Source organism: Mustela nigripes, chromosome 2 (assembly GCF_022355385.1).
Source record: "Mustela nigripes isolate SB6536 chromosome 2, MUSNIG.SB6536, whole genome shotgun sequence".
In the NCBI taxonomy this organism is placed as follows: Eukaryota; Metazoa; Chordata; class Mammalia; order Carnivora; family Mustelidae; genus Mustela; species Mustela nigripes.
The window spans coordinates 214,377,613-214,402,756 of NC_081558.1; the positions used below are offsets into that span (position 1 = coordinate 214,377,613).

A 25,144-nucleotide genomic window follows, 5' to 3' on the forward strand; every position below is an offset into this window, starting at 1 on the left:
TTTTTTTTTTTTTTTTTTTTTTTTTTTTTTTTTTGGTGAACCAAGTAACAACTGTGTTCCAAAGTTAATGTTAAGTCCACATTTTGCAATATGAATGCTCTCTCATTCTAAATGACATAAAATGATAAGATTCTTCATCTTACCTAAAACATCTATTCAGTTGATTCATAACAAGATCCAGCTGAAATGATGATAAAATTCAACTACTTGACCACTTAAATTAAAAGCTGAAATTAGAGCAGCTGCCTGATTCCTTGCCGTTGAAGACAAGAGGCTGTCACTCACAGCAGGCATTATCCATCCACAGAGAAAGCTCCCTGTCCCAACTATTATGTACTGAGGCCAGAGGGAGAATGGAGGAGACAATAAGATATCTCATTTCCCACTCCAACACCCAGCACAGTCTTTGGCCAGCTACTCTTGGGGAGAATGTCTGTCATCAAGGCTTCTCATACATTTTTCTCAATTACTTAGCCACAGATCTCTGCAAAGTATCTTCTGAGTTAACCCTAGCTTTGTCATCCCTGCTACCACCACCTTAACTCCAACCGTGACCACTTCTCATGTGGACCACAGAGCCTCCCCTCTGGGCTTCTGGACTCCTGGTCTCACTTTAATCTGTTGATTTTTTTTTTCTTTTGTTTGGATCTCCTCATTCAATTCCCATGGCCTCCAGACCTCAGGACACAGAAACTTCCAGCTGTGAACCAAAGTTAGCTGTGTGTCTTACCCTCGTCCGTGCTGGTCTCTAGCCACTCCGTCCTACCACATCAGGGAAATAAGTGTGTCTGCTGTCTCAAGCCTCCCCACCACCACAGGTGACAGACTTTCTTCCAGGAACCCATTACCTTCCTTTCTCTCTTTTGTAACTCCCTGCTGTATTTTCTAATGGCTCAGGAACCCCACTCCCTCCCTCCGGGAACCTGCCTCATGTGTCTCCTAACCTAAATTTGGTTAAGTTTCCTTTCTTCTTCATAGTTGCCCTGCAGCTTGTCACACCACCCTGTGAGACCGTCACCTGTCTCTCTCCCACTACTTGGGAGGCTCTCACTGTGAAGAAAGAAACATTCATCATCTCAGGGACTATTACAGGGCCTAGAAATTATAACTATACGCTAAATACACTGCTGTTTCATGCTGGGATAAGAGAAGGATGAAGGAAAGATGGACAGAAAAAAAAATGCTGTCATTTGGCTGTGGGTATAAAAGAATATATTTGTATCTACCTATTGATGCTTCAAAGAGGTACAGCTCAAAATATTTTTTTTTCTTTTGCTAGCAAGTAAAACAAGAAAATACTGAACTCATCAAACTGAAAATTTTTAAGGAAAATAAAACACAATAAAATGGCTACACATAAGGACTTTAAAACAGAAAATGCTTTATCCAAGATATCCTGTAGTCCTTATTTAATTAATTCATTTAGCCATGACCACGATAACTGAAATTAAAGAAAAGCAGGTTCAAGCTGATTGGTTAGGGTTCATTTAGGTGACTGACTTTCTGAAATCAGAATGATGACCTTTTATGGTATCTATAAAACTTGCTATTAAGGAGGACACACGTTGTGATGAGCACTGGGTATTATAAGCAACCAACGAATGGTTGAACACTACATCAAAAACTAATGATATACGACATGCTGGCTAATTGGACATAATAAAAATTTTTAAGAATTTATAAAAAAAGTGCACTCCAGACCTAACCCAATTCTAAAGTTTAGATGAGTGAACAATAAAACCATCCCCATCATAGCATAAGCTAAAGGAACTTGTATACCTATGTGCCTTCTATATGCTCTTACTATTTAACATATGCTATATGCTGCCTCAGTTGGTTAAGCGTCTGCCTTCGGCTTAGGTCATGATTGAGCCCCACATCAGGATCCCTGCTCAGCAAGGAGTCTGCCTCTCCCTCTCCCTCTGCCCTTTCCCCTGTGCTCTCTCAAATAAATAAATAAAATCTTTAAAAAAGAATTAACAAAAAACCAGATTTACTAAAAGCCATGTTGAAGTTAGAATATGTTACACATGGGGTATAAAATGATACAGAAGAAAGTGTTTAAATAATAGCCTTTCACTTTAAATCACTGAGGATTGGAACCAGAAGGGAAGCTACTATTTATTGGTTTGAAGCCAGCCACTAACCTGTGACATCTACTGCTTTTCCATAGTCCCTTCCAAAACACCATCCCATTTTTAACAAAATTCTCTTAGTAGAAAGTTGTTATTTTGTAAAGTAAGTTTCTTAATTATTTCATTTCTGAGGAATTTTGAACCTTAGGAAGGTTATCTTTTAATATTTAAAAAAACTGAAGTACAATTTATATACAGTAAAATACATAACTTTAAAGCATATAGTTTGATACATTTTGACAAGTGCATAAATGTACAAAACCCACATCCCATCAAGATTTAGAATATTTCGGGGCACCTGGGTGGCTCAGTGGGTTAAAGCCTCTGCCTTCGGCTCAGGTCATGATCTCAGGATCCTGGGATCGAGCCCCATATCCGGCTCTCTGCTCAGCAGGGAGCCTGCTTCCTCCTCTCTCTCTGCCTCCCTCTCTGACTACTTGTGATCTCTCTGTCTCTGTCAAGTAAATAAATAAAATCTTAAAAAAAAAAAAAAAAGATTTAGAATATTTCCATTCACCCCAAAAGTTCTCTCCTTGTCAGTTCCCCAACCCCCTTCCTGCTGGCAACATTCTGATTTTTATCTCTATTGATCAGTTTTCTATCTTGGAAGCTCTTGTAAATGAATATAAATTGAATACATGACAAATATGTTATGAATAGAATACAATACTCTTTTCTATGTGTCTGGCTTCTTTTACTCAGTGTACTGTTCTTCAGAGTTGTCTGTATTTTGTGGGAATTCGTAGTGTATTCTATTTACATTTAAACTAATTATTATTGATAGGGAAGGACTTGTCCTGGACATAAACAAAATGTTTTCTCTGTCTTGTTCTTTTGTCTCATTTCTTCTGTTACAGTGTTCCTTTGTGTGTCTATGTGTATGTGTCTCTCTCTCTCTCTCTCTCTTTTTTTTTAATATTGACACACTTTAATTTTGACTCCTTTCTCTTTTTCTTTTGTATACTGGCATATTTTTTTAATTTATTTTTAATTTGTTTTCAGCATAACAGTATTCATTATTTTTTCACCACACCCAGTGCTCCATGCAATCCATGCCCTCTCTAATACCCACCACCTGGTACCCCAACCTCCCCCCCCCCCCCCCCCGCCACTTCAAACCCCTCAGATTGTTTTTCAGAGTCCATAGTCTCTCGTGATTCATCTCCCCTTCCAATTTCCCTCAACTCCCTTCTCCGCTCTAACACCCCTTGTCCTCCATGCTATTTGTTATGCTCCACAAATAAGTGAAACCATATGATAATTGACTCTCTCTGCTTGACTTATTTCACTCAACATAATCCCTTCCAGTCCCGTCCATGTTGCTACAAAAGTTGGGTATTCGTCCTTTCTGATGGAGGCATAATACTCCATAGTGTATATGGACCACATCTTCCTTATCCATTCGTCCGTTGAAGGGCATCTTGGTTCTTTCCACAGTTTGGCGACCGTGGCCATTGCTGCTATAAACATTGGGGTATAGGTACTGGTATATTTGTTAACATTTTTCTGTACACACCCATATCATCAGCACATGTAGGCACATTTTGTGCCTTCTATCACAAATGCCATGCCTTCTATTTCTTATTCTTGTCTAAGCACAAAGGCTATGACCAACTAAAGCAGTACTGATAGAAAAGCTGAGAGCAGACCTGCATATCTCATTCCTAATCATGAGGATAAAGAATAAAAACACTATGGATTTTTCCTAGGTCCCTTTTATTCTAGTGAGAGAGTTACAACTTTTTGTTAACTGGGAGGTTTTTTTTTCTTTTTCTTAAATTAAGAATAAATATTGAATTTTAGTAAATTCTTTTCATCTATTTTAATGTGTGATTTTTCTACTTTATTTTGTTAATATAATAATATTATAATATATAATAACCTATAGATTAATTTTGAATGTTAAACCAAGTTTTTATTCCTGTAATAAAGCCCACTTTGTCATGAGATGTTACATTTTCTTTTATTGCTGATTTGACATGGTAGTATTATGGTAGCAATATTATATTGAAATGTTATATTGACATAGTAGTATTACGCCACTATTTTTGCACCTACATGCATGAGCAGTAACAGTTTGCGAAATTTTTTGTGTGCCATGACTTTATCAACTTCTTTATCTTGAGGTGATGCTGTGTCTAAAAAATTGGGAACTCCTCCCTTTTCCTTGATTACCTGAAGGAGTTTGTATAAGGTGCTGTTTTCCTTCAATTCTATAAAAACTTACAAATTAAGCTCTCTCCGTCTTCAGTTTTTGTTGGAAGGTTTTTATAATGAATCCAAACCTTAAAACGGACATAGGGCAAGTCACATGTTCACTTTTGTATCTATTTGGATAATTTATATCTTTGAAATCATTGATCATTTGATCTAAATTATCAAATATGCTGGCATAAAATTGTCCAAGAGTTCTTCACTGTCCTTTTAATCAATGGCTGTAGAAACTGCAGTTATGTTTGTCTTTGCGTTAGTTTTCTATAACTGCTACAATAAATCACAACAAACTTAGTGGCTTTAAATAACAAAGCTTAAATTCTTATTGTCAGGTGATCAGAATTCTAGAATGTGCATTCTGTAGTTGTTTGATATAATCTATAAATACCAACTAGGTTACTTGGGTTGTTGGTATAGTTTAAGTCTTTTTTTTTTTTTTTTTTGCTGATTTTTTTGGTGTTTGTACTATTAGTTAATAAGAAAGGAGGGTTGAAATCCCCAATTGTCATTGTTTATTTGTCTGTTATTCTTTTCAGTTCTATTCTGTAACCATGTGTTTGGATTTCTATTATTAGGAGTATCTGTATTTCAGATTTTTATGTCTTGTTGATGAATTAACCCCCTTTATTATTTTAACATGTCCTTATTTGCCTAGAGTAATATTCCTTACCCTGAGATTTACATTTAATTTAATATTTTACTTAATATTAATGCATTCAATTAAGCTTTCTGTGATTTGTGTTTTATACAATTTTAATTTTTACTACTTATGTCTTTATATTTAACAGGCACCATGCATTTGAATCTTGCTTTTTAATCATGATTGATAATTTTTCCTTTTTAATTGGTATGTTTAGTCCATTTATACCCAATGAAAGATTGATACAGTCGTATTTAAGTTTTCCATCCATTTTCCATCTCTCCTTTGTATTTTGTCCCTCTTTTCCTACTTTTTTCCCCCAGCTAATTAAGTATATTTTAATGTTCACATATCTGTTTTGTTGGATTAATATCTATACCTATTTGTTTCATTTTTGATAATTGCTCAAGAGTTTGTATTGAACATATTTAGCTAACAACATCTATGTTCACATAGTATCATACCACTTCATGGATAACATAGGATAAATTTTACAAGACTAAAATTCCACTTTCTTTTTTCCTGTTCTTTGTGATATTATTTTCTATTTTATTTTTGCATATTATAAATTATTATTGTTTAAACTCCTAAATATTTTAAAGGAAATGAAAATGATAATAAGGTGTATCTTATCTTTAGCCATAAATTTATTATATCAAGAGATCTTCATTCCTCTTGTCCATCAGTTTCCATGGAATTATTTTCTTTTAGCTTCAAGAACATTCTTTAATATTTACTGTAGTAAAATCTAGCTGGTAATTAATTCTCTAAACTTTTGTCTAAACATTTATTTATTTCTCCATGTTTGAAGAACATATTTTGCTGGTTATAGAATCCTAGACTGATGCATGTTCCCTTCCATCCTCTCCTTTCAGCACGTTGAAGATACTGTTCCATTCTGTCCTAGCTTGAATTGTTTCTGATGAGAAGCCTAAAGTTTTCGTACTTGGTCCTCTTGATGTGACTAGTCATAATTCTCTGGCTACTTTTGACATTTTATTATTAGTTCTGAACAATTTAATTAGAATGTGCCATGGAATGGTTTTTCTTTATGCTTATTTTTTGAGAGTTCTATTGTTCATTTTGATATGTAGATTTATATTTTTCTTCACATTTAGAAAATTTCTAATCATTATTATTCAAATGTCTTTTTTCCTTCCACCTCTTTTTAAGAGTCTATGTATATGTTGGAATATTGGACATTTTCCCAAGTTTAGTGAGCCACTGTTTACTTTTTTTCCATCTTTCACCTCTCCATGAAAATACCTGAATAATTTCTCTTGCCCTCTTTTCAAGTTCAGTAATCCTTTATTCTGCAGTATCTAATATCTTTTTTTTTTAAGATTTTATTTATTTATTTGACAGACAGAGATCTCAAGTAGGCAGAGAGGCAGGCAGAGAGAGAGAGGAGGAAGCAGGCTCCCTGCTGAGCAGAGAGCCTGATGCGGGACTTGACCCCAGGACCCTGGGATCTTGACCTGAGCTGAAGGCAGAGGCTTTAACCCACTGAGCCATCCAGGCGCCCCTGCAGTATCTAATATCTTATTAAATAGATCCAATGACTGTGGAAAGAGCTGAGATGCCCTTCAACAGACGAATGAATGAAGAAGACATAGCCCATATATACAGTGGAATATTATTCAGCCATCAGAAAGGATGAATACCCAGCTTTTGCATCAACATGGGTGGGACTGGAGGAGATTATGCTAAGTGAAATAAGTCAAGCAGAGAGTTATCATATCATATCAGTATCATATCATATATCAGTCAATTATCATATGGTTTCACTTACTTGTGGAACATAAAGAATGACATGGAGGACATTAGGACAAGGAAAGGAAAAGTGAAGGAGGGGAAATCAGAGGGGAAGACGAACCATGAGAGACTGTGGACTTCGAGAAATATACTGAGGGTTTTAGAGGGGAGGGGGGTGGTTAGATGGGTGAGCCTCGTGGTGGTTATTAAGGAGGACACATATTGCATGGAGCATGGGGTGTAGGACATAAATAATGAATCTTGGAACATTGCATTAAAAACTAAAGATATATTATATGGTGACTAACATAAAACAATAAAAAATTAGCCATTCAAAAACAAATAGATCCAGTGAATTTCTCATTTCAGATATTATGTCTTTCAGATCTAGAAATTCTTTCTGGTTCTTTTTTTTTTTTTAATATTTTACATTTACCTTCTTGCATTCCATAAGTATTCACTTACTGCACATAACTTTTCTTTTGAATCCTTGAAATGAGATGATAGTTGCTTGAAAAACTTGTCTGCTAATTCCAACATCTGCATGTCCATTAGTCTGTTTCTTTGTTTTTTCTTGTGTTTACAACTCACATTTTCCTCCTTCTTCACATATCTAGTTACTATGTATAACACATTATAAATACACTGTTGAGAGTAATGATTTTGTTGACTTCCTTTAAAGAGTAATGTCTTTAATGTCTTGAAGACATTTCATTTACTGGTGAAGCTTTATCTTGTCAATTCTCTCTTAAGGCCTTTGTAGGGCTTGTTTAGAGTAGTCCTTATTCCAGGGATAGATTAGCCCTCCTCTTAGTGGCCTCCCTAAGATTTTAATAGAATTTTCGTATGTTCTTTACTCTGGCTATTCAGAACTCCATTATACTCCAGCCCTGGGTAACCTCTGATGTCTTTATTGATCTCACATTTACCTGGTGTTTCTTCCCTGGTAGAGGTCATGCAGTCTCATCCTATGCACATGAAATGTATTCAGCTAAAGACTCAAAAGGAGATTTTTAGAAATCTTTCTCTGAACAGCTCCCTACTTCCCAGTATTCTGCCCTGCAAAATCCCACACCTCAATAGTTTCTAAATTTCTGTCAGTATTCTCCACCCAGAAAGATCACTGTTATCTATTTAGGCTCTGTATCCCTCTGCCATTGTTTGGAATGTGCCCCAGGCAGAAATCTGGGGTAAATTTTGGAGCTCAATTTATATACTTCCACTTTTTCAAGAATCACAACCCTTTGCCTCTTGTTCCACTGCCTGGAAATTGTTGTTTTATAAATTTTTCCCCAGTTTTATAGTTTTTTTTTTTTTTCATGATAGGCGTACAAATCCATTACTTGTTACTGTTTGATGGCCCCATTCAATAAATGTTATACTTTGTTTTTCAAGTTACTTGAACCAAAATCTGCCTCCCTGAAATTTCCAATCATTTCAGTTGGTTCTTCTTTTGGATTACCCCCACAATGGTTCTTACCATAGTGCTTTTAATATATGTTATTGATGCAAAGAATCCAATCCCAATTCACTAACTCAAGGACTTTGATCCTGTAATTATCTCCTCTTTATCTTTACCACATATTTCTCTCCTCTTTACTGACTCATTCCCATTGGATGTAAGTTTCTCTTGTCCCATGTCCCATGTCCTCTTCAACTCCCTCTCTCTGTTTTTCTGCCTCCCATCATAGCAATGTCTCTGAAAATATTAAAATAATTGTACATATTTCCTTGAATTCCCACACATTAATTCGTCTCCCTTTTATGTTCATTAGCCACACTAATCAGACTTTCATTGCAACCATACCACTCTTCATGGTCATAAACAATGTCCATCTCCCTAAACCAAATAACCAGTTCTTATATTTCCTTTTTCTCTTTCCAGTGGGATTTTATACACATTATTACCTATGTTTCCTGATATATTTATTAATTTGCTTCCAGGGCACCACTTACTGGACATCTTTTTACTCTACAGCCTTCTCCTTTTCCCTGTTTCTTTTCCTGATTCCTAGAACTTCAAATGCTAGAATGTTTTGTTTTTCCCACATCATTGTTCACCATGTCACTGCTATTCTTTGTTTCTTCTCTACTTCTGTTAAAGACTTCTGTTTACCTTATTAAGCAATAAATGTTATTCCTCTTATTTGCAACATTCACTTTATAAACTTTTTATTTTTTTTATTTTTTTATTTTTTTGCTTTGCCTCCAAAAGATATCTCAAACTTAGTTCCTTCCTCTTACTTTAACCATTGCCACCTTCATACCTTCATTAAGGGCACTTTTTTATCTTACTTGAACTTCCAAAATGGACTCTTAATAACTATCCCTACTATCTGGACCAGTCCATTCTTCAAACAACTGCTAGTGTTATAATTAAAAAGATAAATCAGGCCATGTCACTTACCTGGTTAAAGTCACTAAAGTCACTCTTCACATTTAGAAAAAATCCAGACTCCTAAAATAGCATATTCAAATAATTCAGAGTGTTAGGACTTGACTTTGCTGTATGCTAAGTCCACTTGGGCCATTCTACTAATGCCTGAGCCCCACCTCCAAAGATGGCTCTTTAGTTAGTTTGGGCTGCAACACAGACATTAAGAATTTTAAATATCCCCATGTAATTCTAAAGTGTGATAAAATTTGAGAAACACCAATAAGAGATTTTGGGGGGGAATCAAAAGAAATACCTCAGAGATCTGAAAGATGGATCTACTCCCAAAGATTATGTTTCAATTGGGCTTAACTGGGACCAGAAAAGAATTATCAGTGTTTTCTTAAATCTGTTAAGAGATTCTATGGTTAAATCTAGATTAAGGATTACTGTCCCACAACATTTTGTCCTTGACTACTTCTCCAACCACTGACCTGCTCGTGAAGCACATTCCTTTTCTCAGAATTATCTTACCTCATTGGTGATTTAATGCTAAGTTCACAGAAGTTCATTTGCCATATTTGAAGAATAACCACATGGAGCCACTAATCAGATTGTGATCAAACACATCACCCCTGAAGCTGGGCTCAACTTCAGTTCATCTGACCTTTGTCCTTGGTTACCTTCCCTACAAGGGCAAGTGATACAAAACAACATTGTGTACATTTTTGTCCAACATTTTGTTTTCTGACTTGCATCCCTCAGACAGATTCTTCAGGAGACAGGCTGATGTACTGCTTTGCCCTTCACAAATACTAGTAAGAGTCAATTTCTCTTATAAGAAAACATTTGGGAAATGGATACGGCACTGGCTCCCATTTTTATTTATCTTCAAAAAATGAGAAAGAAATTCATGTATTACTATTCTTATACTCAAAAGCACAAGGTAGATAGAGAAAAAAATATCACTTGTATATTTAGCTTGTGTGTGACTGAAATATATTTTCTTGCTCAGGGAAAATCTTTTCTTTTCACAAATACAAAGTTGGTTTCTTCACATAAAATCTAAATATGCTTCAGTCTCTTTTGTTGGCAAGTACATAGAAAGTACATTACTCTTCAGCCAGAAAGGGAGAGATGTCATGAGAACACGGTCCAAAGATTAAGGAAGGACATAGGAATCTGTTGCTCAGAAAGAATCTGCTCAGATCTATCAACTATCTGGAAAATAATGAAAATCAACCTCTTCTAAAAGTTACTCTGAGAGCCCAATATTTGGAGACTTAAAAATGCTTAATAATTAACATTAACATAAGCCTTTAATTTTACACAGTTGCTTTTGCAATGTGGGTAAGAACTATACTAGGGCATGAATGCATGTAGCACTTAGAGAATCATAAAACCACATGTCAGTGCCCAATGGACTTTACAGAATACTAGCTGCTCATTTTGCAGATGAAGAGTAAAGTGCTCCTGGGAATTTGGTGACAGGAATACAGATTTGAAATAAGACTAATGCTTACATTTTAGATGCATTGAGTCCCCTGCCAATATCTTCTACAAGCTAGACCCCCCTATTTTAATTTCTAAATAAATAATCCCCTGTTTTGTTTGATTTAATAAATGTTGTTATAGTCTCCTAAATTAATGAGAGGTATAATGCTAAACAGAAGAGAGGAGCAAAACATATTTCTAAATTGAAAGTAACTTCACATTTCTAATTCTAAAACAAACAAAAAAAATACAAGAAGCTACTTTTTGCTATGTGTCAACTGTACTTCAGTCAAACGAATAAAAAAGTTACTATTTTATTATTCTTTAGAAAAAATGTGATCTGGAAAAAAATATTTGAAGCTTTTAAAGCCATAACCTAAAACATAATATCATAAAAAGTGCTAAATAGAATAAACACAATACAGCAAGAGCTTATGACCTTTTGCCGCCAATGTAGGAAAAGCCTCGGTTGTTCATTAAACCCTAACCCCACCTCTTCCTACACACATTTCTTAGTTGCTAATTATTTGGAGCTTCATATTTTAGGTAAATAAAATCTTGATTTGGTGTTAGTGGAGTTTGTAGTGGGGTTTATTTTAGTGGGATGACAGCAAATTCTATGAATTCTTATTCTTTCCTGTTATTTCAAGCGAACGCTCTCTGAGCATCGTTGAACTTGGCCGCGTTGACGCCACGTGTCCTATGCCCTTGTCCTTACCTCTCACGATCAACTGGCTTTGGTGCTCCACTGCTGCGGCCTCATTCCGGGCGATGCAGGTGTAATTCCCATTGTGCATGAGGGAGAGATTGGAAATCCGCAAAGAGCTTGTGAAGTCGATGTTGTCGATGGTCACCCCGAGGCTCGCTGGGATTGGCCGGCCGTCCTTCTGCCAGGTGATCGTGATGGGCAAGTCCCCTGAGACCACAACACACGGGATAAAGACCCGCTGTCCGATGGAGAATCTTGGAAACTCAAAAGGTTGGATAAAAGGTGGAACTGAAAGAGAGAAAGCATAAGAGAGGAAGGTGAGCAAGAACCGCGGGCATGCTCTCCGCTCTCTCTTCCTCAGCCCTCTCGCATGGCACTGAAAGAGGAGCAGAGTTGCTGCTGTGGGATGTAAATACAGAAGTAGGAGAAGAGTGAAATTGTGCTATCCCGCTACTTGATTTTTCTCATCGTTCTAAATGAAAATCACGGCCTAATTTGTACCTTTGGCAAACACGCTTAATTTATTTCGATAAACTTTTTAGAAAATAATCATTTTTGAATGAAAATATTTCTGACTCTGCACTCTTCATGTAAATGCTGTGAAAGAGGCATTTGGATTTGGTTTTCCTTAGAAGCTTTTGAAAATTATACGTTCAAGAAAAGATTTCTTTCCTGTTTCTCTAATATTAGCACAATCATTACCATTCTCCCTTTAATGCATTCCATGCCTTGCTAATAGGCATACTTTAAGCCTGTTCAAGAAGGGATTCTAATTTCATTGTTAAACCTATTTTTTTTTTCCTTAGGACTAGCATCCAACAAATAGCAACTGTCAAATTAAAGAGACTTTTTTATTATGTTAGGATAATCACATCTCTACTCTGTACTCCTCAATTTTGCACATTCCACATTAAATGGTGAACTGATCCATGGTCAGTTTCCTGTGCTGTTATGTGTTGTCAATGAGGACAAGGTTATAGCCTTCAAACTGGCCATCCATGGACACAGCCAAGCTCAGTCTGGAAAGCTTTTTTTCTGATTTAATTTCCCTGATAAACTCCTCTTCACCTTCTCACCTCAGGACAGTTTTTCTCAGGAACTTCCTGGATGGTCTCACAGGATTTCAGAGTCATTTCATGCTTAAAATGGAGCCAAAGAAGCCAACTTTCCTGGTCACTTATGGCTGATGGGGTCATGAACAAGTTATCCATATGGTCTCCCTATCAACCCTATGGGGTTGTTATGCATAGTTTCACTTTGTAAAGGGGGAAACTGCTTCTTAAAGATACAACCTTACCCTTGGCCATAAATCTAGTTCACTAAAGAGTGACAGCTCAGACCTTATCAATTTTATTTTAGAGACCTGGAAATATGCAAGACTGTCAACTGCAATCATTAAGCATGCAATAACTTAATATAAACCAGTTACTGTACCAGATGATTCCATAAAATTAAATCAGTAAGTAGTAGGATATCTGAAGAATTTGTTCACTAATCAATTATAGGTACATTTCAATAATCAGCTTGGGGGAGATTTAAAGGATCAAGCTGAGAAACATCTGAATGAAGGGGTGCTTGTGTGGCTCAGTCGTTAAGCGTCTGTCTTCCATTTAGACCATGATCCCAGGTGCACTGGACTCCCTACTCGAAGGGATGTCTGCTTCTCCCTCTCCCACTCCCCCTGTTTGTGTTCCCACTCGTTCTGTCTCTTTCTCTCTGTCAACTAAATAAATAAATAAAATCTTAAAAAAAAAATCTGAATGAAAACCATTCATTGAGCTCCTGGTACGTGTTTGACGACCCTGTGTGCTGGGCACACAGCAATAAACATAGTACACCAGCCTCTGTCTGGTGGAGTTTTCATATACAGTCATAGGGAGCAGAGGTCAACAGAGCAGAGCTGTGGCTACTCTGCTATTTAATATTATTATTACTACTATTATTACTATATGCTTTCAAAAGCATTTAGGAGTAAGAACGCAGAACTGCAAACACAGTCAGAGTTAGTCTAGCGAGTCAATGGCTCAAGTTAGGTCTGACCAGAGAAACAAACAAATAAACAAACAAACAATTTAAGGTGCCAGTGCATTTCATGTCAAAACTGCTGACTTCTGACAGTTTGCTGATTTTCAATGGAGAGTTAGAGTTCTGGATCTGCAGTGAGTTGATCTGACACTAGGAGAAAAAAATCTTGGGATGAGCTTCTACCTGGGGCTGATAGAAAAGATCAGTTTTGATTAGGCTATGATTATTCACAATTGATATTAGGCAGGAAAAGTGCCAACTTGTAGCAAAGGTGCTCGTATTTCTCTGTTGCCCCAAATGGCATAAATATTTACTATTGATGTACATATTATTAACGCTTAATAAACTACCTTTTCTTAAATAATTAAATACATTTCCTCTTGCTTGGTTCCATACACATCAAAACTTGGTTGTCAGTCTACTTAGAAAAATCTAGGCACTCAGATAAACTAAGCTTGGTGCTTGTTATCTTAATTGCAGATCATTTTTGTTTTTAAGATGAGAACTCTGGACCCAGACCACCTGGGTTTAAATCCAGCTGTGCAACTAACTAACTCTTTCAACTCCACTCTGTGTCTCTGTTTCCTTATGTGTGGAAGGAAGGGGTTGTTGTGAAGCATGGATGAGTTATCAGGGGGTTCACAAACTTCCAAGGACACCCGAATCCCTTGTTTAGCACAGGTTCTAAATTGTGAGCCTTTAAGGAGAGGAAAAAACAAAACGGTCAAGTTGAAAGATCACTTGGCAAGGGAAAGGACTCAATTTCTACCAGTTATAGTAGGAAGACGAAAAATATAAGGATTTAGATCAAGAAAGAAAGTTAAGACGAAGCATACTCTCAATCTATTCAATGAGAACACAATATGTAGGATGTAGAATATCAATGCTTATTAAATATAAGAATGTCTGCTTCTGAGAGCAAAATAAAGTTGTAGAACAGAGAAAGAGCATGTGTATGTTATTTTCAAGAATGGAGGCAAGAAGTAACTACTGAGGAATCATTTATTTGTTTGATAGTTTAGAGGCAAGTGCACCCGAGTGGGGGGGGAAGCAGAGAGAGAGAGAGAGAGGGAGAATCTTAAGCAGGCTCCACACTCAGCATGCAGCCAACCATGGGGCTCAGTCTCATGACCTTGAGATCATGACCTGAGCCTAAATCAAGAGTTGGGTGCTTAACTAACTGAGCCACACAGGTTCTCCAAGAAGAATCATCATTTAAAAAGAAAACAAAAACAAATTCTACCCTTTCAAAATTTCTGGAATTCATTGGTTTATAGAATTCTAAGGGATATAATCATAGTCCCAGGAATAAATTTCAGAAACTTGAACCCCAGAGTAACACTCCTGATGACCCATGCCTAAAGACCTACACCTCCAACGCAGTGAAAACAAGCATCAGGAAGCCCATGTGCTCACTCTCAACTGTGAATTGAGAGTGACTCAACTCTCAACTCTCAAACAGGAATCCCTTCCTTTCAACACGGTGCTGTGGACTATCACAACACTCAGATGTCTCATTCTTAGCCTAAACCCAAGGCTGAGAATGCAGACATGCTCATGTGGGCTCAGTGAGAAGGCAGAGTTTACAAACAAGGAGACCAGACATAAATTTATAAAGAGTAGACACAAGAACACAACATGCACAGCAGCTGTGGGACACTGCCCTTCATTGCCAGTGTGTTCACAGCTAATACACAATCACAGTATATAATTAAAGAAAGTACTTTGTTACATACTCCAAATCACAAGTTAGAATTAATGTATTAAATGGAAAAAATTTGTATCAAAAACATTTTACAATACAGTCAGCCAAGGGATGCCTGGATGACTCAGTCAGGCAAAGTGTCTGCGGTCATGATCCTGGGGTCCCGGAGTCAAGCCCTGCGTTGGGATCCCTGCTCAATGAAGCACCTGCTTGTCCCTCTCCCTCTGACGCTCTCCTGTCTTGTGCTCTCTCTCCATATCTCTCTCTTTCTCTCTCTCACTCTTAAATAAACAAATAAATAATTAAACAAATGAATAAATAAAATCTTTTTGTAAAAGTTAAAAGAAAATACAGCCAGCCAAGAATGTTGCTCTCAGCAAAACTATAATTCAAAAAGAAGTTTTGGCCTATTACTGAGAGTGGTGTGTTAAGATCCCCTACTATTAATGTATTCATATCAATATGACTCTTTATCTTGATTAACAGTTGTCTTATGTAGTTGGATGCTCCCATATTGGGGGCATAAATATTTACAATTGTTAGATCTTCTTGGTGGATAGATCCTTTAAGAATGATGGAGTGTCCTTCTGTATCTCTGACTACAGTCTTTAGTTTAAAATCTAATTTATCTGATGTGAGAATCGCTACCCCGGCCGCCTTTTGAGGCCCATTGGCATGAGAGATGCTTCTCCATCCCTTCACTTTCAATCAGTTTTTTTAAACTTTTATTTTTTTTAATTTTATTTAATTTTTTCAGTGTTCCAAGATCCATTGTTTATGCACCACACTCAGTGCTCCATGCAATACATATCTTCCTTAACACCCACCACTAGGCTCACCCAACCTCCCACCCTCCACCCCTCCAAAACCCTCAGTGTGTTCCTCAGAGTTCATCGTCACTCACGGTTCATTTTCCCCTCTGATTCCTCCCCCTTCACTTTTCCTTTCCTTCTCGTAATGTCCTTCATGTTATTTCTTATGCTCCACAAGTAAGTGAAACCATATGGTAATTGGCTTTGTTTGCCTGACTTATTTCACTCAGCATAATCTCCTCCAGTCCTGTCCATGTTGATGCAAAAGTTGGGTTTCACCCTTTCTGATGGCTGAGTAATATTTCATTGTATATATGCACTATGTCTTCTTTATCCCTTCGTCTGTTGAACGGCATCTTGGTTCTTTCCTCAGTTTGATGATTGTGGCCATTGCTGCTATGAACACTGGGGTACAGATGACCCTTCTTTACACTCCATATCTTTGGGGTAAATACCCAGTAGTGCAATTTCAGGGTCATAGAGAAGCTCTATTTTTAATTTCTTAAGGAATCTCCACAGTTTTCCAAAGTGGCTGCACCAACTTGCATTCCCACCAACAGTGTAAGAGGGTTCCCCTTTCTCCACATCCTCTCAAACACTTGTTATTTACTGTCTTGTTAATTTTGGGCATTCTAACTGAGAGACAGACTTTCCCAGATAAACACAACATAAATTCACTTCTAGGACTGTCCTACAAGAGATATTAAAGGATTTAGTTCAGGTTGAAATGAAAGGACACTAGGCTATAACACAAGGCCATATGAAAGTATGCTGTTCTCTGGTAGAAGTAAAGGCAAATATAGAATATTGTATTATTGCAATTTTTATGTGTAAATTCACTTTTAATTCTTGCATAGAATTTAAAAAACAAAAGCATAAACTCTACGAAACTGTTAATGGCTGTACAACATTCAGAAATGCAGGGCTGGACACCAGGACTCTGGGATCATGACCCGAGGTGGAAGCGGAAGCTTAAATGAGTGAGCCACCCAGGTGCCCCCTAAATTTTCATAAAGTACCCCAAATCTTATATTTTGCATGCCTAAGTTATAAAATTGAAGGCAAAAAGTAAACCAAGTGATTAAAAAATGTTCATAATGACTAGCTGCTAATGCCAAACAACCTGTTTGAGACACACTGCTGGCTTTATCTTGTTCATTAGTTCACTTCTTAAGGTAAATCCTCTGAATCTTGTTGACAGTGCAAGCTTGTAATATCAGAGGACAAAAATCTGGAGTGTGGCCTACAACAGGTTGGGACATAACCTTCCTACACGTAGCATGTAAATACCTGCTAAATGTCACTGATTACCAGGTCTGTTGATACCATTCTCTGTGCCAGTGGGGCTCCTCTCTCCTAGGCAGTTGGGAGCCAGTGAATCCAGCCAAATGTTCATTTCAACTCTTTCTCTTTCTAAACTCTTAACAAAAATGTTGAGTTAGGCTAAGACATTTCTATGTCTTGTCCCTCAAGAATTAATTGTATATTCTTCCCCACATGGGAAAAGGGGAGCTTTTATTTTTGTCCCAGAGAGAAGTATGACATAGGAAATGAAACATGAGTTGGGTGTCAGCCAAACTTGGGTAATTTGCAGTGTCTTCCTGGTCCACTTTCTCTATGCCTGCAATTCTGTTTTTTCATGCATAAAATGATGACAAGGAATACAATTCATGAGAGTTGGTGGGGGCTTCCTGTAACATGCAGGCAGAGGACCAGGGGTGCACAGAAGCTGCTCAGTTTGCAGTGTTCTCTCTTTCCTTTCCCTAATTTCTCTCTCTCTCTCTTTTTTTTTTTTTTTCTTTTTTTTTTTTGACCCAGAGCCCACAGTTCACTGGGAAAAAAATCAAATACATTACATGGAGTTGAGACACGTGGAGGCTGTACTGACACTGTTGTGTACAATTTCATTAACTCCACATTCATCATCTCTTCTCTAGTGGTACCTTAATGCCCTGGTCCTCCATATAATCCCCAGGTTGACAGCTCCCGCTCTCAGACTGCTCAAAGAGCCTGCCTCAAGCCAGTGTTCTGGGCTACAGCAAAGGATATTCTCATCTTCCCAGCTCCTTTTCCCCATTCCATCCAACAAGCTCTCTCTTGTCCTTCAAGAAGTTTTCATGTTTTATACCTTGCATGCTTCATGAAATGTCTACAACTTGCATCTGCAAGTCCTGCCCATTATGGGAATGCAAATCCCACAGCTGATTTCTGAGAGTTCAGTCCCAATGACATCTTTGGTGCCTGTCTCCCACTAGGCATGCCCAGGACAGGCAGAGGCTCCCAGGCCCATACTGTCCCCTGAAATGAAAGCTGTGGCTCTCAAATCACAAGGTTGATGAGTGTGTTTGTGTGACTTGTGAGTTAAGTACATCACTCAACCGTCTCTCCACCCATAAGACCTGTTATTTGTCCAATTCTGCTATTTGACAACATGTTTTGGATTCCAAAATTATAGATTACTGGCCCTATGCCACATAGTTCTCTACTCTGTTCAACAACATGATTAAACTCTTCACCACCCACTCCAAGAGTCTACTATTCAAGACTCTATAGTAGAAAGTATCCAGGATGGCACGTGAGTATAATGTGAGTACGGCAGTCTGTGCACATGCGTATTTCCTTAAGTAGAGTGACCCAGGAGGCAGAAGTCGTACTGAATTTATCTTTACTTCCCACAATTAGAGGAATAAATAGTGTCTTGTACATTTAACTGCATAATAGTTTTTGAAAATACAATGAGCGTGTGTTTACACTCTGGACATTAGACAAGCCTGAAGTTATGAGTGGAAAGGGAAATAGATCCAGAATATAATAATGTGATGATGATAAGGACAAAGGTAAGGCTGTGTTTCATGGTCTGATTAGTGTAAGGGCTCAGGACTTCTAACTTGAGGTTCCGCTGTGCTCACTATCTCCTACTGGTAGGGTGAGTTGGGGAGATAAATTCAAACCTATCCTTGCTTCTTCAGTATGGCCATCTGGGCCAACTGAGAACAGTTATGTGAGCTTGATCTCCTGAGCTAGAGCTGCTCCTAACTCACTATGAATTGTATTGCCAGTGCTGGGCCTGTGTCTGCTGGAGAATGATGGGTGTGAGGCCAAATTCAGGAGGGCATGATGTGGGAGTAAGAAGGTTATTGGGGTCAGAAGATGCTTAAGAAATCAGAGTCTTCCACATGTCCACATAAATGTGGGTTCCTGTAAAAGCCCTTCTAGGTGTATCTGTCTGTCTGTCTGTATCTCTCTCTCTATATATATATATATAAAATATATATTATGTTATGTATAATATATATTAATAATTATATAAAATTATTTATATATATTATATTTACCATACTAATAATTGAACAACTTAATTCTAATTATATATATAGACACTGTTGTATGTAATTTCATTAACAATATATAACTTTATGTATATATAATCATATATATAATTAGAATTAAGTTTGTTCAATTATTAATATAGTAAATATAATTTGAAATTATTTCTAAGTTAATTAAAAAAACAATAATATGTTCTCAGGAATAATAAATGCCACCATCTCTCCTTCTTATTGGTGTTTATAAAACACACACAAGTGGCGTGCCTGGGTGGCTCAGTGGGTTGAAGCCTCTGCCTTCAGCTCAGGTTGTGATCTCAGGGTCCTGGGATTGAGCCCTGCATCAGGCCCTCTCCTCAGCAGGGAGCCTGCTTCCTCCTCTCTCTATCTTCCTGCTTCTCTGCCTATCTGTATGTCAAATAAATAAATAAGATCTTTAAACACACACACACACACACAAGTGTTTTATGAGACTATGAGTTCATAGATCCCATGGCAAAAGGACAATGAAGGTGGGTGCCTCATTCATCCAAAAATTTATACAACAAGCTATAAAGAGGTTAAAAACCTTAAATAAGTGGTTCAGCAATTTGCTGGAGGCCTACTGATCCTACACTGGTGGAAACCCCTTTCCCCGGTGCCCCGTCCTGGCCTTGCTTCCTTCCTGTTTCTCTGATGACCTCATCTATCCCCCACTCCGGATGTAAGCTCCATGCCTCTGATTCCCCAATCTACATTTTCAACCAAACTCCTTCTCAAGTTTCAGGCCTGCTTGTTTAGTTGTCTGCTACTGTCATCATCTTGATGTCCCAGAAGCATCTCAACTCCCAAACCAAATGTACTGGGTTTCCCTTGAAGCTTCATCTTCCATGCTCTCTTCCTGTCACAAAACCTCCCAGCTGCAGGAAGCTCAGAATGAGAAAAGCCTTCTTAGTCATGCATTTCTCTTTTCTCCAGCTACCAACCGACCATGGACTGCTGTGTCTCTTCAAATTCCTCTCTCAGTATCTCCTGGTCTGGCTCCTTTTCTTCCAAATATACAACCATCACGTTTTATTAAAACTTTTTCAACTGTGCCATAATGGGGCTCTCTGATTTTTTAATCTTTCTGCATGGTAATCCATTTTAGATACGTCAACCAGATTAATGTCCTAAAACACAATTGTGAGCCTGTTCTTCTGCTTATATCCCTCTGCCTCACCATTTTAGGGTCAAATAGAAGTTAACAAACACTACAAGATCTGATGCCTGTCTCTGCGCTGACTCATGCTGCTTGTCTCTACTGGAGACTTTTTGTTTCAACCTTATTGACTCTGCATGTAGGGAACTATGCCCACCCCCTAGTTCTGCCCCCCAACCCACCTGGACACCATTCTCAGCCCTACCATCTTATGATGTGAGTACTCAACTCATTCGTTAGCTACTTCAGAGACCGTTTCAAGCTCCAGATCCCTTGGAGACTCCATTCCTTTGCTCTTGGAAGCTTTCCAAAATCCAGACTTCCGATCCTACCTCACCCCCAGAACTGGCTAGATGTCATCTTCCGTATTTCTAAAAGATCTCACACATGCATATTTCTCTGATGGTGTTATGTGGAAATCAGTGCTTTTCTTATTTGTCTATCCACTGCTCTCCCACAGTGAGCTGAAATATTTCTCACCTCGTGCTGCTTCCTTTTCAAGGCATCTGCTACCTGCTGCTGTGCCATAGTTATTGGTCTGTAGGTCCTCCCACTGACTCCAGCTCATTAACAGTAAAGGCACAGATATTACCCAAATAAATTAAAGAAATCACAGGAATCTAAAGAAGTTCTCTGGCTTACAAATTGTTTTGATGACAAAAGTCTAGTTCAATTAGACTATCATCATACACTGTGATCCTTTTCATTTCTTTTTTTTTAAAGGTTTTGTTTATTTGAGAGGGAGAGCAAGAGAAAGAGCATGAGGGGGAGGGGCGGAGGGAGAGGAAGAAGCAGGCTGCCCACTAAGCAGGGAGCCCAGTTGCAGAGCTCCATCCCAGGACCCCGCATCAGGATCTGAGCCAAAGACAGATGTTCAAATGACTGAGACACCCAGGTGCCCCCCTTTTTGTTTCTTATTTGAAATGTTGGACTAATGTCATTATGGAAAGAGGGATCAATGTAAGGAAGATATATTTTTAGGAAAAGTGTTTAAGATGCATATCTCTAACTGTTTGGCATCTATGTGAGTGGCAGAAACTGATGCATATGGAGACAAGTGGCCCAGATTCCTTTTCAGGAGAGGATGTGTCCCCCAGATTCTGGGAATGATGAAAGGTAGCACTCTTTAGTTATCAGCCACTCTGAAGACTGTTCCAGGTACAGAGAGCCATCTCTGGAAGGACAGGCTCTTTCTGGGGTGGCTACATCTGATGACTGACTGAGGAGGGAAATTATGCTCACAACAGCTCTGAAGGAACCTTCTTTCTTGGGAGCTCACTACAGGGATGCTATGGCTATCATCAGACTGTGTCATACTGCACCTCCTCCCTGTGCCCAGTCTTTCTTCCCTGCCCTCCTTCCACAGTGTTGATTGTTGGGTGTACTCTTAGTTAAACACCTTGCACACCAAATTCTCTTTTAGAGACTGCTTCCTAGAGCGGAACCTGCAAGTTTGCCTCACCTAAAGATGAAATTCATCTACTGTCAATAACAAACCCAAATCTGTTTGTAACCCTGCCAGTACATGTTCCATCCATCCATCCATCCATCCATCCATCCGTCTGTCCATCCATCCATCCACCATCTTGTTTTTATTCACTTCAAATTGTAACCAGAGGATAAACATCATGTGTGCTGGGTTCTCTTTTAATAAGAGCTCTCTGTATTTGATTAATAGTATTTTCCTATTATCCTGCAGAATAGAAATATTCTGTCATTGATAAAAGCCAGGAAAAAATAGTTTGAAAGTGTAATTTTAAGATTACTGGGGTGTATGGGGGGGTTCAGTCCATTGAGCATATGACTTTTGGTTTCAGCTGAGGTCATGATCTCAGGATTGTGAGAATGAGCCCTGCACTGGGCCCCATGCTCAGTGCGGAGTCTCTTTCTCTCTGTTTCTCTCTCCCTCTGCTTTGTCCCTCCCCACTCATGTGCACACTCGCTCTCTCTCTCCCTAAAATAAATAAATAAATCTCAGAAATAAGACTACTGCTCATTACCTTTAAAAAAAAAGTCTGTGTTTATTTGGTGGTTTGTCTGTACTGATTTAGGTGTCCCAAATTTAGCCAGTGTCCAGTACTGAAATTTTGTCTTTCATATGAGGTTATGCATATTCATAAGCTCACTAAAATATGTCAAACAGAAATAAAGCAAGTAAGAATTCAGTGCTAATATTGGAATAAGAGCTCAAGAACTCCTAAAAGTGTCAGTTCAGAAATACTAAAGAGCACGGTAAATATAAATCAGAACACACATATGTCTGGGAGCCCAACCATATACACACCCTGCATGCGCCAGATAAAGGGTTCCCAGCAGATGAGGTCTGAAGCATAAGGTCCTTAACCTGAACACCAGCCAACAGAGTGGTTCAGCTGACACAAAAATAGTGTAACTTTGGAATAAATCAGAGGCAAGGGCAAGTAACTCTTCTATAATGATTTTCTGAACAAAGTACTTCGGACTTTACAGATTGTAAGAACCATAGAACCATAAATAGGACAACATAAGTATAAAGGTAAGAAAAAATAACTTTTACCCCCAGAATGGTTAAAAATTGTCTGTTGAATTGTCTGTTAAGCCCATGAGAGAAAATATAATTAAAGCATTTTAGGAAGAAAAAAATCCTAAGGCATAATGTAGAATTATAATGAGAAATAGGACCTGTTGTTCCCATCAGCTGGAAAGTTACAAGTCACACATAAAGAAGAGGAAAGACAAATTGCATGGAATTTGGGCAGGGAAAAACACTAAAACTATCTCTGAGAAGGATGACAGCATTTCCTTCAAAAGCACTTTCAGGAAGAACAGGTCATCTCTGCTCTTTTCACCAATGGCTACAACAGGCTGTGTGGAAGGATCTGGGTGGTTTGGGGAGAGATTCTACTCCCTAGTCATGGGAGATGTTTCTTCATAGAAGGTGTTTCATGGCCATAGCTATGTCATGATGAAATAAGTACTTTCTTTAACATTTAAAAATAACGAACAACTTAAGAATTCATGAGAATTTCTGTATTTAATAATTAGAGTCACCTTGGACTGAGGAGGAAGCTAGGTTACTTTTCCCCTGCTTCAGGGCAGTAACAAGTTTACACAGAACGACTTGGTAATAAAACCGAGTAGTTTTCTGATGAACCCAAACTAACCCGCATCTCTGAACGTTAAAGAAAAGCTATTTGAGTCATCATGGTGTCAAGAAAATGAAATCTAGGAAGTCAGAGAGGGAGACAAATCATGAGAAACTCAACTCTAGGGAACAAACTGAGGGTTGCTTTAAGGGAGGTGGGGAATGGGGTAACTAAATGATGGTCACTGAGGAGGGCATGTGATGTAATGGGCACTGGATATTATATAAGACTGATGAATCACTGACCTCTACTTCAGAAAATAATGATACACTATATATTAATTAATTGAATTTAAATAAGATATTTAAAAAGAAAATTTACCCCAAAGATACAGATGTGAAAAGAAGGGCCATCTGTACCTCAATGTTCATAGCAGCAATAGCCACAATCACCAAACTTGGAAAGAACCAAGATGCTCTTCAACAGACAAATGGATGAAGAAGATATGGTCCATACATGCAATGGAGTATTATGCCTCCATCAGAAGGGATGAATACCCAACTTTGGGTTTTTTTTTCCATAAACATGGATGGGACTGGAGGAGATTATGCTGAGTGAAATAAGTCAAGTCAAGAGTCATTTATTATATGGTTTTCACTTATGGTTGAGCATAAGGAATAACATGGAGGACATGGGGAGATGGAGAGAAGTGAGTTGGAGGAAATCAGAGGGGGAGATGAATCATGAGAGACTGTAGACTCTGAGAAACAAATTGAGGGTTTTGGAGGGGAGGGGGATAGGGGGTTGGGTGAGCCTGGTGGTGGGTATTATGGAGGGCACGTATTGCATGGAGCACTGGGTGTGGTGCATAAACAATGAATCTTGGAACACTGAAAAAAAAATAAAATAAAGTTTAAAAATAAAATAAAATAAAACCCTAGAGCATGCTAAAAAGAAAAAAAAAAAGGAAGAAAGAAAAGAGAATAAAAAGAAAGAAAGAAAATGAAACCTAGCTTGTGTTTCACTAATCTAGGTAGAGAAAATACTCACCTAGATGGGTTGCAATTATTTTACCTGTGTTTGTGTCGATGGAAGCAAAGCCAGGTGACTCTAACCAGAGAGAATGACAGAAAGGCTACATGAAAGAGATAGGCAAGGTTCATAAAAGGACTGGCATTCATTTTAAAACGTAGCTCCGCTTCCCAAGCAGCTTTTCTTACAAGGATTATCAGTGATAAAAGGTTATTTACTTGAGAATTATTTTCCATGACACTTAGAAAAGGTCATCCTTCTTTAGAAACTTGGTTATTAATTACAACTGACTTCAAGTTGCTGCATTTCTTGAGCAAAATGTTAAAATATGGGGCACTTGAGTGGCTCAGTTGGTTGAGAATCTGACTCTTAATTTCAGCTTAGGTCATAATCTCAAGGTCATGAGATGGAGCCCCACCCTCACCAGGCTCCACACTGGGCGTTCAGCCTGCTTGGGATTCTCTCTCCGTCCCTCTAAAATAATGCTGAACTATGTCATAGTGAAGCAAGGGGATAAAAAGGTAGATACACTATTTCAGTAAAGCTCTAAGTCAATTCATTACTTTGATAAGTTTCAGGGCGCTGAGTTAGTGATATAATGAAGGAACAGTATTGTTCAGTGCCCGAAAACAGACAGATAGCATAATCATCCCTCTGTGTTCTATCTACATAATATTC

General features: G+C 38.1%; 1 protein-coding gene across 2 annotated transcripts in view; it reads right to left on the reverse strand.

Annotated features, from left to right (window-relative positions):
* DSCAM (DS cell adhesion molecule) overlaps nt 1-25,144 on the reverse strand; it is a 750,559-nt gene that overhangs the window by 252,985 nt on the left and 472,430 nt on the right. For both annotated transcript variants that reach the window (XM_059392376.1, XM_059392375.1), the window contains exon 9: nt 11,331-11,609. In XM_059392376.1, the coding sequence (XP_059248359.1) occupies nt 11,331-11,609 (279 nt within the window). The remainder of the gene's footprint in view (nt 1-11,330; nt 11,610-25,144) is intronic.